This window comes from Salvelinus alpinus, chromosome 3 (genome assembly GCF_045679555.1).
Source record: "Salvelinus alpinus chromosome 3, SLU_Salpinus.1, whole genome shotgun sequence".
Taxonomy (NCBI): domain Eukaryota; kingdom Metazoa; phylum Chordata; class Actinopteri; order Salmoniformes; family Salmonidae; genus Salvelinus; species Salvelinus alpinus.
This window is the reverse complement of record NC_092088.1, coordinates 61099559-61113710: the sequence shown is the minus strand read 5'-3', so window position 1 is coordinate 61113710 and position 14152 is coordinate 61099559. Positions and strand designations below refer to the sequence as shown.

Below are 14152 nucleotides of genomic sequence, written 5' to 3'. Positions count from 1 at the left end.
TAAAGTCAATTAGCAGTCAAGACATGGCAGTGAAGTCCATCCTTAAAGCACAGAAGTTGAATTTTAATTAAAGGGAAGGAACCATGTAAATCTAGTCACACAGAGGTGCTAAGAACAGCCCTGTTCCTCTTTCAGGCCATCTTCCTTATTTCGGCTGCATTCATAATTCCACTACTCATGATCTTAACAAAAGGCTTTAAAGCAGTGCTGCAGATCTTTGAAACAAACTTACAACACACATTTCAAATTTCATAAAATATCATTTTAGTTTAAAAAACTGAAATGTCAGTCATCACAGGCAAATTGACAAATTTAACAATTTCATATTAATTGAAAAACAAAAAAATTTGCTTGTTGTTGCTAGGATAGTCAGTCAGTTAACAATGACTTCATAACTATGATATGGCACAGCCCAAAACTTAAACACAGAGCTCTCCAACTATATTTATAAATCATTTACTATTTATTTATTATCAGCTGGTCTAATGACAGCTAAGAATATGCTTATAAAGTGCTGCTATCATGGATATTAAATAAAGACAAATAGCATTTAATAACTGTTACTTTGTCTGTTATCAATCATAGATGAAGATGTGAAGTGTATATCAGAATCCTCCCCTTCAACATTTCTTGCTGTGTTTTAATTTCCGTCTGAGGTTATGTCAATCAATCAATTGTTTTTATATAAATAGTCTCTATATGAACAGTTTTAATATCTCCAACCCTTTTTTCAGTCCTCCAAAACAACATGTTATTCGGCACAATTGTACAATTAGGACACCAAATGGCACCTTATAACCCCACATAGTGCACTGAACTATCTAGGGAATAAGGTGCCATTTGGGATACACACAAAGTTTTAGCTCCTCAGGAACGGTCCAAGGTTCAGTTCCCGCCCAGAGCGTTGAGAGGGTCGTCAAAGATGTTGCCCGAGTCGTCCGCTGCACTGGTGTCCTGGGAGGGAGGGTTCTTCTTGGACTTGGATGGAGGCTGCTTGGGCACTGGCTTCACAGTGCTGGGAGAGAAGATGTCATCTGTAGAGAGAAGCATGGACAGTACTGTAAATGTTTCAGTTCAACCTGGTGGCAATGGCATTGTAAGACTGTATGTGTGTTTGTTTTTGTGTGTGCACCATTGGAGGCTGCTGAGGGGAGGATGGCTCATAATAATGGCTGGAAAGGAGTGAATGGGGTGGCATCAAACACATACCATTCTACCGATTCTGCTCCAGTCATTACCACAAACCTGTCCTCCCCAATTAAGCTGCCACCAACCTCCTGTGGCATGCACACATACCTGTATTTGTCTGTGCGTGTGTGTGGTGAATTTCAACATACATGTTGAAACAGTTGAGGAACAACAATGCAAGTTCTAGATATTCTGAAATATGTGCTCTGCAAATACTCACCCATATCATCATCAAATATTGATTTAGTCTCCACCTTCTTGGACTTCTTCTCTTTTGGTTTTGAAGTGGACGTCATATCAGCAAAGATGTCAACGTTGTCATCAAACAGACTGGCATCCAAGGATTTCTCTTTGTGCTTTTTGGGTGGAGTCGTTGCTTCATCCTGTGATAACAGTAACAGACATATTCAGACAAGAAGCAGACAGACACATGCACACACACTTTCCAAGGAATATATTGATTTCCCTCTACCTCCTGTTGCAGAGATCGTGACTGTTGGATAAACAGACGTGCTGACTCAGCACGCTCTGTGACAGACCAACTGCATTTACACTATTACAATGAAAAGTTCGTAAATTCCAGGCTGCAAAATTTATTTAAACTGAAATCATAAACAGACTGACTGTTCAATTGACTGACACAATTGATCATCATGACCAATACCTGGAAGATGTCCTGCTTGGGAGTAGAGTTGCTCCCAGCCTTAGAGTCTTTACCACCAGCAGTAGTGGGAGTGGAGCTCTTTCCTAGCCCGAAGATATCCTCTTCATCCTCCTCCTCCAGGAAGGAAGATGCCTTGGCCTTCTTAGCTGACCTCGGCTTTACCTTCTTGAACAGGTCACCCATGGGGTCGTCAAAGAGGGACTGAGGGGTCGTCTCTTTCTCCTTCTCACTCTCATTCTTTGATGTCACTTTACCCTCTGTAGTCTTTGTTGTGGGATTGGGGGATGGAGTGGTGAGTATGGGTGAGGGGATGGTGGGGTTGGGACCTGGGGTAGACCCAAAGAGGCTGTCGGACCCAAACAGGTCATCCTCGTCAAGAGAAGGCAGCACCTTCACCTTGCTACCCTTAGAAGAGTCTTTCTTTAGAGGGGTGTTTGACACTGGTAGTGTAAGCACTGACGGTCTGACAGAGAAATCGGTGAGCAGCGGTTTGGAGGGTAAGGAAGCAGGTAAGGAGGAGGGTAAGGCAGAGGTTGGGGCTTGGTTAGGTAGACTAGACCTAGGCAGAGTTAGGTTAGGTAGTCCCGGGCTAGGCTGGGTTGGGTTAGATAGTGCTGGGCTAGGCAAGGTTGGGCTGGGTCCGGCCTGGTCCTCTCCCTGGTTCTCGTCTCTCTGCTCCACAGATCTCTGAGCTGACGTCTGCCGTGCTGCCCTGGTCTGGGGCCTGCGGCGGATGGAGCCTTTAGCTCGACCCTACAGGAAAAGAAGACACATGGAGTCATAACAGGGGCTTATTTAGGAAGTTACAAGGTTAGAGCTTTATACATTACATTTCTATAATATAAGGATCAAATGTAGGTGTTCCATGTTTCCCTCACCCTGTTCCATTATGTCCACCCTACCCCAGTGCCAGACCCCTGACCCACCTTGTTCGCACTCTGTAGCGTGGACACCTGGACCGGGTTCTCGAAGCTAACCCCTCTGTTGCTGGGGGGCTTGGTCCCTGCCGAACTGAGGCTAGCACTGGGGCTGGGGCCTGAGGAGCTGGGACTGGGGCTCAAGCCCGGGAGTACACTGACCCCCCCTGGGATCCGAGAGAACGCGTCGGGCAGGAGGGCAGCAGGGTTGATCACCAGGTTGGCCTGAGAGTGAGGAACACATTTGTTCACAAGTGTTGACCCAATTTCATACCAACTAAAGGCCTTTATAAGATAGGGTTTTGTAATCAGAGCACAGTACAGTGAATACACATGCAAATGTTTATAATTTGGATTGGTCCTCAATTGGATTTACAAGTAATTTTGTTTTTGCAGTCCCTCATGATCATCAGAACCAAGCAGTAGACAAAACAGAGGAAGTGAGACCAATAATAAAGATAAAGAAAGTAATAAAATGTAGAAGTAGGAATAACATCTATTCATGAGGTTTCAGGAAGAATAAAGGCTGAGCATTCACTTTCAGTTTGATGATAAAAAACAAAACCTTGTGAGAATCAATTTGACAGTCACACGGTCTCAGTTTAGCTTTTAAGCCAGCAGTGGAAAAGAAAAGACGATATGTTTCACGTCAAAGGCGGAGGTTCAAAGATGACTGGCAGAAAACATGTTGGGAGAATGAAAGCTCATTCAGAAAGATTAAAGAAAGAGTAAAATATTGAATAATAAAAAGACTGATTTAACATTTCAGAAGATTACTTGGAGTTTTCCAATCCGTGAAGGCTCTTTAGATTTTACAGGGCTTGGTGTCGGCTTCTGTGCAGTTGAATGACATAGATCATGTTAAGTAATCTAGACAGGAGTATCTCCAAAAGCAATGTAACAGTATAATAACTATCAACTGAGAGGAGAGAACATAACTGTCCACAGATATCCTTCAAATTCAGAAAAAATGTAAGGCAACAATACCAGTCAAAAGTTTGGATACCTACTCATTCAAGGGTTTTTGTTCATTTTTACATTGTAGAATAATAGTTAAGACATTAAAACAAAAAAAAAGAACATATGGAATCATGTAGTAACCAAAAAAAGTGTTAAATCAAATATATTTGAGATTCTTCAAAGTAGCCACCCTTTGCCTTTATGACAGCTTCGAACACTCTTGGCATTCTCTCAACCAGCTTCACCTGGAATGCTTTTCCAACAGTCTTGAAGGCGTTCCCACATATGCTGAGCACTTCTTGGCTGCTTTTCCTTCACTCGGTGGTCCAACACATCCCAAACCATCTCAATTGGGTTGAGGTCGGGGGATTGTGGAGGCCAGGTCATCTGATGCAGCACTCCATCATGCTCCTTCTTGGTCAAATAGCCCTTGCACAGCCTGGAGGTGTGTTGGGTCATTGTCCTGTTGAAAAACAAATGATTTTCCAACTAAGCGCAAACCAGACGGAATAGCGTATCGCTGCAGAATGCTGTGTTAGCCATGCTGGTTAAGTATGCCTTGAATTCAAAATAAATCACAGTGTCACCAGCAAAGCGCCATCACACCACCTCCTCCATGCTTCACGGTGGGAACCACACATGCGAAGATTATCCGTTCATCTACTCTGCGTCTCACAAAGACACGGCGGTTAGAACCAAAAATCTCACATTTGGACTCATCAGACCAAAGGACAGATATCCACCAGTCTAATGTCCATTGCTCGTTTTTCTTGGCTCAAGCAAGTCTCTTCTTCGTGTCCTTTAATAGTGGTTTCTTTGCAGCAATCCAACCATGAAGGCCTGATTCATGCAGTCTCCTCTGAACAGTCCTCTGTTACTTGAACTCTGAAGCATTTATTTGGGCTGCAATTTCTGAGTCTGGTAACTCTAATGAACTTATCCTCTGAAACAGAGAACTCTGGCTCTTCCTTTACTGTGGCGGTCCTCATGAGAGCCAGTTTCATCATAGCACTTGATGGTTTTTGCGACTGCACTTGAAGAAACTTTCAAAGCTCTTGACATTTTCCGGATTAACTGACCTTCATGTCTTAAAGTAATAATGGACTGTCGTTTCTCTTTTCTTATTTAAGCTGTTCTTGACATAATATAGACTTGAGCTGTGTTTGAATACCCATCCTAACATACTGTATACTTAATGAGTATATACCATACTATTAGTTCATTTTAGTATACTTTAACCGAACCGTATCCTTACAGTTGAGCGTACTAAATCTTGGCCTGTTTACCGGAAGTTGATGCTGTTGCTATGCAACCTCTTGCTAGCTAGTTAGCATAACAAATGACTAGTTAGACATTTTACGACTTCGGGTGTGTTCTTAAATTCAATCTGGAGTGCCAGAGTGTAATCATAATTCAGAGCGTTATCAGATTGTCCGTTTGTAAATGAAGACGGGTTCGCTCTCGGCGAGTACACTGGACGCTTGGGCCGAGGAGTCGGATTGATTTGAGCGTTCTGGCCGTACAACGGCAGTCAAGCACCCAAGCTAACGTTGGCTTCCAGACACAAATGAAACGACTCTGACCATTTTACTCGTCCTAGCAGAGTTGGTTAGGCAGTGTTCATGTTATCCAGAGCGTTGGTGACTAACTGTGCTGCTGGAAACAACTGATTTACGCTTTTTTGTCAACGTTTACTGACAACGGCCATATTCAACGGGTGTTGAGTGCTCGTAAATGAATTATTCTGCGCTCTGGTACACTAAAACGAGTGCTCTGAAATCGGAATGGATAGCCAGAGCGAATTTACAAAAGCACCCGAATGTCCATTGAGAACGCACTACGACGATACAATTTAGCTATGCTAAGAATGACGGGAAAAATCAAGTCACTAAACGTTGGGTAGTTAGATAGCCTATAGTTAATATACTGGCAAATGTAATGTATAAGTAGCCAACTAACATACCGGTACATACTGCTGTAATAATATGCTATGTGGTTCATAAGGACAGCGTAGCTAACAAATTGTCAGCCAACATAACGTGTAAGGTAACCTATTTGAAAAGTCATAACTTTATTACATTGCTCAACATTTGTCATAATTAGCAATGAATTTCTATCCGATCTCGTTGGACATAGACTGCATATTTTCCACCATTATCTTCAAATCAAAAAACCATGTGAAGCCACGCCCATTCCTGAAGAATTGCATTATGGGCCCTAAAGTACGGAAATAGTGTCCTTTTATCCTTCTTTTTTTAATACATTTTATTTAATTCGATTTTTAATTCAAAATACAGATCAACAATTTACATTCTTACATCATACAAAACAGAACGCAGGTATTAAGGAAAAAATACTGGAACAAACAAAAAGTATAAAAAAATTAACATTTCTAGTGCACTTGTAATCACTCAGAAAAAAATCTTATTGTAAAGATTTAGGAAAATGTTAATCTTGGTATTGTTCACTAGGGTTAATGTTTTAATAAAATTGTTAAATTCAATCAAAAAAAGGTGTAATTTTGGTATAGAAGTTTGAAATTTTTGTTTGTGTATGAAGTATTTTGCAAAAATAATTTTTAAAAAATCAATCATTTTAGTGGTCTTGTTATCATTGCAATAGTAGCATATTATATATTTCATGTCAAAAACATTAGGTTGTGTTCATAATGGTAAATAAGTATTTTGCTAAGTTTTCCCAAAATTCTGACCAATTTACATTCAAAAGAACAAGTGAGACAGATTCTCGCCTTTTTCACAGAAATAGTGTCCTCCGTGTGTATACTTCCTATTCGTGACGTAAAATATGATTGTGAGTATGAGTATTCGAACACAGCTCATGTCTTTTACCAAATAGGGCTAGCTTCTGTATACCACCCCTACCTTGTCACAACAAGGAAAGAAATTCTACAAATTAACTTTTAACAAGGCACACCAGTTAATTGAAATGCATTCCATGTGACTACCTCAAAGCTGGTTGAGAGAATGCCAAGAGTGTGGAAAGCTGTCAAGGCAATAGTTGGCTACTTTGAAGAATATCAAATATATTTTGATGTATTTAACACTTGTTTTGGTTACTACATGATAAGTCTTAACTATTATTATACAATGTATAAAATAGTCAAAATAAAAACTTGAATGAGTAGATGTGTCAATTTTTGACTGGTACTGTACGTACTCCAGAGGCGGCAGGTGGGAGGAGTTATTTTGGACGGGCGCATTGTAACGGTTGGAATGGAATCAATGGAACGAAGTCAAACGTGGTTTCCGTATCTTTGATGTGTTCCATTTAAGCCATTACAATGAGCCTATTCTCCTATAACTCCTTCCACCAGCCTCCTCGGACACCCTTTAACCCTTTAATCATAAGCACATGGGCAATCACATATTCTGTATAGACTAAGACTCGTAGTTTAATCAGCCTTACCTCACTCTCTGTGACTGGTGCTGTGACAGCAGGTTTTGAGGATGGCTTGTCTTTAGTGGGTTTACTGGGCTTCTCCGATACCTTCTGAGGATGCAGGTCAAAGAAAGGACAAGGACTGAGGATGTACAGTCCCCGGTAAAGTCATCAAGTTGTATTCATATTGTATTGATTGAGGTGATTTAGAATAGGGTACCGGAGGAGGAGCTTTGTGCTTGACAGAGCTGAAAAGGTCATCTTCATCATCACCAAACAGCGTTGGAGCTGCCGACTTCACTGAGCTAGGCCTGGAGTTCTGAGACAGGAACACAGCATTTTATCATCACTACTATCATTCGTACAATTGATTTATCACTCAAAGGGGTAGCAAGTAGTACGTGCGTCAATGTGCTGATGCAATACAAGACATCCACCCTGGTCCTGGTGAGTGCAGGTGTCTTGCTCTAGCCCAATACTAACACTTATATCCTCTCACTAAGCCTACTGTCCCTAGAACTCACCATAGACTTGTCAGGTGTGGCGAAGATGTCAACGTCAGGGTCGTTGTCTCTCTGCTGAGTCTGACTGAAGAGCAGTTCCTCATCCTGGAACACCCCGGTACTACTCTTGGTACGAGGACGCTCCTCCGCAGGCTAACAAACAGACACAGGATTTACAGACACACACACACACACACACAGGAATTGTCAGTAGTATGAATAAAATAATTTAAACCTTTAGTGTGTTTTTGGCAACAGGTTTGGTCGGTATGGAGATAGGGGCAGTCCAGTCACCCTCCTCTTCCACATCATCAAACAGACTGAGGGTGTTCTTCTTTGTTTTGGCCTCCTTCTCCATGGGGGAAGGGCCCTCAGACAGGAAGTCATCACCATCCGGGTCGTCCAATGGGCTCTTAGTCTGCTTGTTTAGGCACAGGAAGACAGAAAGACGTCAAAGTGAGTACAGCACCTCACACTCACAGGCATAGGAGCAGGGCTCAATCTCAATTCACCTTCCTCTCTCTTTGCCTCTTTCTCAACTATATTGGAGGAAAAGGTCCAAGGTCCCTCACCTCAGGTCTTTATTGTCCAATGGGTTTTGAGAAAGAGACGAGGAGAGATAATGTGAGAAATCACAGAAAGATTAATTTAGAAAGGTCCCAAATGGCCAAAACTAGGTTATGGTTAGGATTGGGTCAGTTTAGCTGATCCTAGATCTGAGCTTGGGGGAATTTCTACCCAAGTCTTATGTAGCATCTCACCTTGGCTGCTGCCAGTCTGTCTCCCAGCACGTTGATCCCTCCAAACAGACTGACGGCCCCTACTGGCTTCTTCTTACTCTCACTGCCCTCTAGTGGAGAGGACAGGGATGGCACCTCAGGACTCTTGTATTTCGTTACCCTCTCCTCCTCTGTAGGTTTCTCCTCCACTAGGGGAGGAGGTGGTGCCTTCACCTCTGGTTTGTCTATCTGGAGCAGCGAGGGGGCTGGGGAGGCTACAACAGGTGCCTAGAGAACACGATAATAAGGGCACAGGAGAAAAGGGTATGAGCTGGGGGGTAAAGGACTGAAACAGCATTGATTACAGACATAGCTATCAATGCAGGGATGTTACCACACATACAGTATATTTATATGAACAGTACGTCAAAACAGTACTTCCTTACGACAACGATATTCATTCAATAATATATTGTTTTAAAATAATAGACAAGAGCCTAGACATCTATGAAGTATTATCTTTTTTAACAATTCCATTGTTGCCTTGAAGGCTTTTCACCTATAGGTTATTCATACATGCCCAAATGGCACCCTATTCACTATATAGTGCACTACATAGGAAATAGGCTGTGGACAGACATAATCTGGAAACCAGTCTTACTTCAGGGTCAGCTGTAGTAGAGCTGTTGTTGACGTTTGTTTTGAAGCCGAAGAGGGATCCCTTATCTTCATCATCCTCATCTTCAAACAGGAGAGACACTCTCTGGTGCTTCTTCTGACTGCACCAACACACAGACATTTACACCACACTAAGACGTCATACTACAGATTGAGTATTTTTGTCTACTATTGCTATGACGTTTACCTCGACTCCTTGGTAGCAGCAAAGAGATCATCATCATCCTCATCGAACAGGCTGTCTTTAGGAACTGCTTTGACACTGGGTAGACTAGATGGGGCACTAGTACTGGACTTCATCCCTCCAGTCTTACCCTCTGTCTTACCAGCACTAGGCTTGGAGCCCATCCACTGGTCCTAATACAGAAAGAATACAAAAGGGTTAAATAGATATATGTTGAAGTAATAGAAACAACCTTCACAAGTAAGCCTGGTTCAAAATCTACCTTTCTGGTGTCTGCAGATTTGTTGGAATAGGATGGGTGTAAGCTATATTAAATCAAACTTTGTCACATGCGCCGAATACAACAAGTGTAGACTTCACCATGAAATGCTTACTTACAAGCCCTTAACCAACAGTGCAGTTAAAGAAGAAAATATTTACCAAGTAGATTAAAATAAAAGTAATAATAGAAAGTAACACAATAAGAATAACATTACGAGGCTATATGCAGGGGGCGCCGGTACCGAGTCAGTGTGTGGGGGTACAGGCTAGTTGAGGTAATCTCTACATGTAGGTGGGGGCAAAGTGACTATGCATAGGTAACAAACAAAACAGTGAATATGTAAATTGTAAGGTGGCGATTTGATGAGTCTTCAGCAGTCTAATGGCTTGGGGGTAGAAGCTGTTGAGGAGCCTTTTGGTCCTTCCGTCCTTTTGGTCCTTCCGGTACCGCTTGCCGTGCGGTAGCAGAGAAAACAGTCTATAACTTGGGTGACTGGAGTCTCTGACAATGTTATGGGCTTTCCTCTGACACCTCCTATTACATAGGTCCTGGATGGCAGTAAGCTTGGCCCCAGTGATGTACTGGGCCGTTCGCACTACCCTCTGTTGCACCTTACGGTCAGATGCCGAGCAGTTGCCATACCAGGCGGTGATGCAACCGGTCAGGATGCGCCCGATGGTGCAGCTGTAGAACCGTTTGAGGATCTCAGGACCAATGCCAAATCTTTTTAGTTTCCTGAGAGGATAAAGGTTTTGTCGTGCCCTCTTCACGACTGTCTTGGTATGTTTCAACCATGATAGTTCGTTGGTGATGTGGACCCCAAGGAACTTGAAACTCTCGACCTGCTCCACGACAGCCCCGTCGATGTTAATGGGGGCCTGTTTGGCCCTCCTTTTCCTGTAGTCCACGATCAGCTCCTTTGTCTTGCTCACATTGAGGGAGAAGTCGTCCTGGCACCACACTGCCAGTTTTTAGACCTCCTCCCTATTGGCCGTCTCATTGTTGTCGGTGATCAAGCCTACCACTGTTGTGTCGTCAGCAAACTTGATGATGTTGGAGTCTTGTTTGGCCACACAGTCGTGGGTGAACAGGGAATACAGGGGGGGACTAAGTACACACCCCTGAGGGGCCCCAGTGTTAAGGATCAGCGTGGCAGACGTGTTGTTACCCATCCTTACCACCTGGGGGGCAGCCCGTTAGGGAGTCCAGGACCCAGTTGAGGAGGGAGGTGTTTAGTCACAGAGAATTGGAGTGGGTCTAGCGTGTCTGGGAGGATGCTGTTGATGTGAGCCATGACCAGCCTTTCAAAGCATTTCATGGCTACCGACGTGAGTGCCACGGGGCGGTAATCATTTAAGCAGGTTACCTTCTCTTCCTTGGGCACAGGGACTATGGTGGTCTGCTTGAAACATGTAGGTATTACAGACTCGGTCAGGGAGAGGTTGAAAATGTCAGTGAAGACACCTGAAAGTTGGTCCGCGCATGCTTTGAGTACACGTCCTGGTAATCCGTCTGGCCCAGCGGCTTTGTGAATGTTGACCTGTTTAAAGGTTTTGTTCACATCAGCTACCGAGAGCATTATCACACAGTCATCCAGAACAGCTGGTGCTCTCGTGCATGCTTCAGTGTTGCTCGCCTCGAAGCGAGCATAAAAGGCATTTAGCTCATCTGGTAAGCTCGCGTCACTGGGCAGCTCGCTTCTGGGTTTCCCTTTGTAGTCCGTAACAGTTTTCAAGCCCTATCTGAAGCGGTCCTAAGCCCATTGGATGGCAGAGCCATCACCACATTGCTTACCTCTCCAGGTATTTCAGATCTGTGAATACCAAAGGGGTAGTGGCTAAAGGAGGGGGCTAAGGGTTATTTTCTGACAGGCTGAAGATTATGTAGCAAGGTTCCCTTCCCTCCCATTACCTCGTCATCACTGAAGAGGGAGCTAGAGACAGGCTTCTTGACTTTTGGAGTGGCGGCTTTAGCTTGGCTTGGTTTAGACTTCTTCGCAGACGCAAACAGATCCTGCATGATGCAAGAAAGGGGTTAGATATGAAGACGAGGTTACAAATTATAATATTTTTGGGACCGAAATAGGTCAGGCTCATTTTCTCACTTCTTCCTCCTCGTCATCGAAGATGGACAGAGGAGCTTTGCTGGATTTGCTCTGGGTTGTGGGTTCAGGTTTAGACTGACTCTTAGGGATGGTTTGAAATATCTAGAAAGACAGGGACAGAGAAAGGTGAAGTTACATCTGTAAAACAAGACCATGCTTTATGATCAACCTAACGTTCTAAGCATTAATTGTACGGCTCATGTAGATATTGATGTAATTGATAAGCATGAGAAGTACCTCCATCAACAACCTTCAGGAAATGGATGCATACTTGAGAATGAGTGTTAAAAAAAAGAAGAAGCACACCTGTGAGTCCTCATCGTCAGAGAACAGACTCTCCGCCTGGGGTTTTTCTGTCTGCTTAGTAGGGGTTTTCACCACGTCTGGAGGAGGGCCGTTCTGTAATGAACAACATGGGGGAAGAAAAGGAGCGCAAGAGAAACAAAGAGAGAGTTAGGAAGAAAGAGTGAGGGAGATATAAGAGAGAGAGATTGTAGATAGATAAATATAGATAGAGATGGATGAGAGAGATGGGTAGATGAAAGAGGAGTCCCACCTCCTCTGACTCTTCGCTGGTGGAGGGCTGTCGTTTCTTCAGTGCCTCAGTTAGTAGGCTCTTGGTACCAGGACCAAACATGGAGACGCCTCCTGCTGGCATCTAAACACAACACACAACCATCATTACCACAACTCATCACTATTACCAACAACCATCAGCATAATTCATTACCAAAACCAAAAATCATCAACAGCACAACTCATCAACACTACTGTAAGTAAGAAACTTATAATCATGATAACCAAGTGCCCTAAATCCATTATTGTAATCACTCTAAAATCATGAGTCAATCAACACTTGTTAATATGGAAACACAATGTACACGTGTGTATATTCACCTTTTTCTGAGGAGCCTGTTTCACCTCTTCTTCCTCCTCCTTCACCACCTCCTTCCTGCTCTGTAGAGTGGGCGGGGCGACAGAGCTCTCACTAAAGATGTCACCATCCTCATCTTCATCATCTCCTCCAAACAGATCCACTGTCTTCTTTTGCTTGGATTTCTTCTGTCCAGCTGAACACAGGTAACACATTAGTGCTTGCGCTGAATACAGTTTTTGTGCTTCAATCTATAGCTAGATGACTCCTGATATCTCCAGGAGTGATAAGTATAATTTTGGTCTTAAACTGTTCTAGTACTGTCTTTTTGCTAGCTAGGGCCATCTGCTTTAAGTGCTGTCTGTCTTCTCAGTAGCCTACTAGGTTTGTGAACTGCTGACAACTTGCAGCTGATTGTTGACACCAACCACTATTAAAGGGATATTTCAGTTTAGATTTCCACTTACTTTTAGTTTTGAAGCATCATCCAGACAGTTGGTTTGGTCTGAGTTCATTCCTGAGATTTCTCTGGCTGGCTTAGTTGCTTGCATGAGCCATATAGTAGTATTAGTGGCCAGACTCACCAAAATAACGTGCTTCAATACGTCCCCACAAGAAACTCTACAGCCATCTCACGTCTTGTGGGCTATACATGCATATCAATATCAAAACACTTAGCTATTTTCACTATTACGAGCATAAATGTGTATAACTTCAATTGTGCTTACTTCCTGTTTTCGCGTAGTCACACCTACAAATTATGGTTCTCGAGGCAAGCGCAGTGCAGACACAGCATTCAAGCTCTACACCACCCAAAATCATTCAATCAAAACATGTCTGAATCGGACAGCTACGAGCCTGAAAAGGATGCATACTTTGCAGAACCATATTTATACTGAACAAAAATATAAAAACACAACATGCAAAAATTTCAAAGATTTGCACCCCTTCTGAAAAAACCTACACTCGATCCCTCCGATGTCAACAACTACAGACCAGTATCCCTTCTTTCTTTTCTCTCCAAAACTCTTGAACGTGCCGTCCTTGGCCAGCTCTCCTGCTATCTCTCTCAGAATGACCTTCTTGATCCAAATCAGTCAGGTTTCAAGACTAGTCATTCAACTGAGACTGCTCTTCTCTGTGTCACGGAGGCGCTCCGCACTGCTAAAGCTAACTCTCTCTCCTCTGCTCTCATCCTTCTAGACCTATCGGCTGCCTTTGATACTGTGAACCATCAGATCCTCCTCTCCACCCTCTCCGAGTTGGGCATTTCCGGCGCAGCCCACGCTTGGATTGCGTCCTACCTGACAGGTCGCTCCTACCAGGTGGCGTGGCGAGAATCTGTCTCCGCACCACGTGCTCTCACCACTGGTGTCCCCCAGGGCTCTGTTCTAGGCCCTCTCCTATTCTCGCTATACACCAAGTCACTTGGCTCTGTCATATCCTCACATGGCCTCTCCTATCATTGCTATGCAGACGACACACAATTAATCTTCTCCTTTCCCCCCTCTGATAACCAGGTGGCGAATCGCATCTCTGCATGTCTGGCAGACATATCAGTGTGGATGACGGATCACCACCTCAAGCTGAACCTCGGCAAGACGGAGCTGCTCTTCCTCCCGGGGAAGGACTGCCCGTTCCATGATCTCGCCATCACGGTTGACAACTCCATTGTGTCCTCCTCCCAGAGTGCTAAGAAC

The 14152-nt window shown here is 43.6% G+C and overlaps 1 protein-coding gene across 13 annotated transcripts in view; it reads right to left on the bottom strand.

The window, feature by feature from the left end:
• Positions 1-247: 247 nt before the first annotated feature.
• Positions 248-14152, bottom strand: part of washc2c (WASH complex subunit 2C) — a 34226-nt gene continuing 20321 nt past the window's right edge. For 6 of the 13 annotated variants that reach the window (XM_071393564.1, XM_071393559.1, XM_071393570.1 and 3 more), the window contains 17 exons: positions 12476-12648; positions 12135-12236; positions 11885-11977; positions 11579-11680; positions 11386-11487; positions 9216-9385; positions 9012-9129; positions 8393-8638; positions 7867-8052; positions 7653-7784; positions 7349-7447; positions 7156-7239; positions 3547-3603; positions 2779-2994; positions 1853-2605; positions 1409-1571; positions 248-1034 (listed from right to left, as the gene is read on the bottom strand). In XM_071393564.1, coding sequence (XP_071249665.1) covers positions 886-1034; positions 1409-1571; positions 1853-2605; positions 2779-2994; positions 3547-3603; positions 7156-7239; positions 7349-7447; positions 7653-7784; positions 7867-8052; positions 8393-8638; positions 9012-9129; positions 9216-9385; positions 11386-11487; positions 11579-11680; positions 11885-11977; positions 12135-12236; positions 12476-12648 — 2945 coding nt within the window. In that variant the 3' untranslated portion in view covers positions 248-885. The remainder of the gene's footprint in view (positions 1035-1408; positions 1572-1852; positions 2606-2778; positions 2995-3546; positions 3604-7155; positions 7240-7348; positions 7448-7652; positions 7785-7866; positions 8053-8392; positions 8639-9011; positions 9130-9215; positions 9386-11385; positions 11488-11578; positions 11681-11884; positions 11978-12134; positions 12237-12475; positions 12649-14152) is intronic. The other 7 variants (XM_071393563.1, XM_071393572.1, XM_071393562.1 and 4 more) reach the window with 6 other exon arrangements.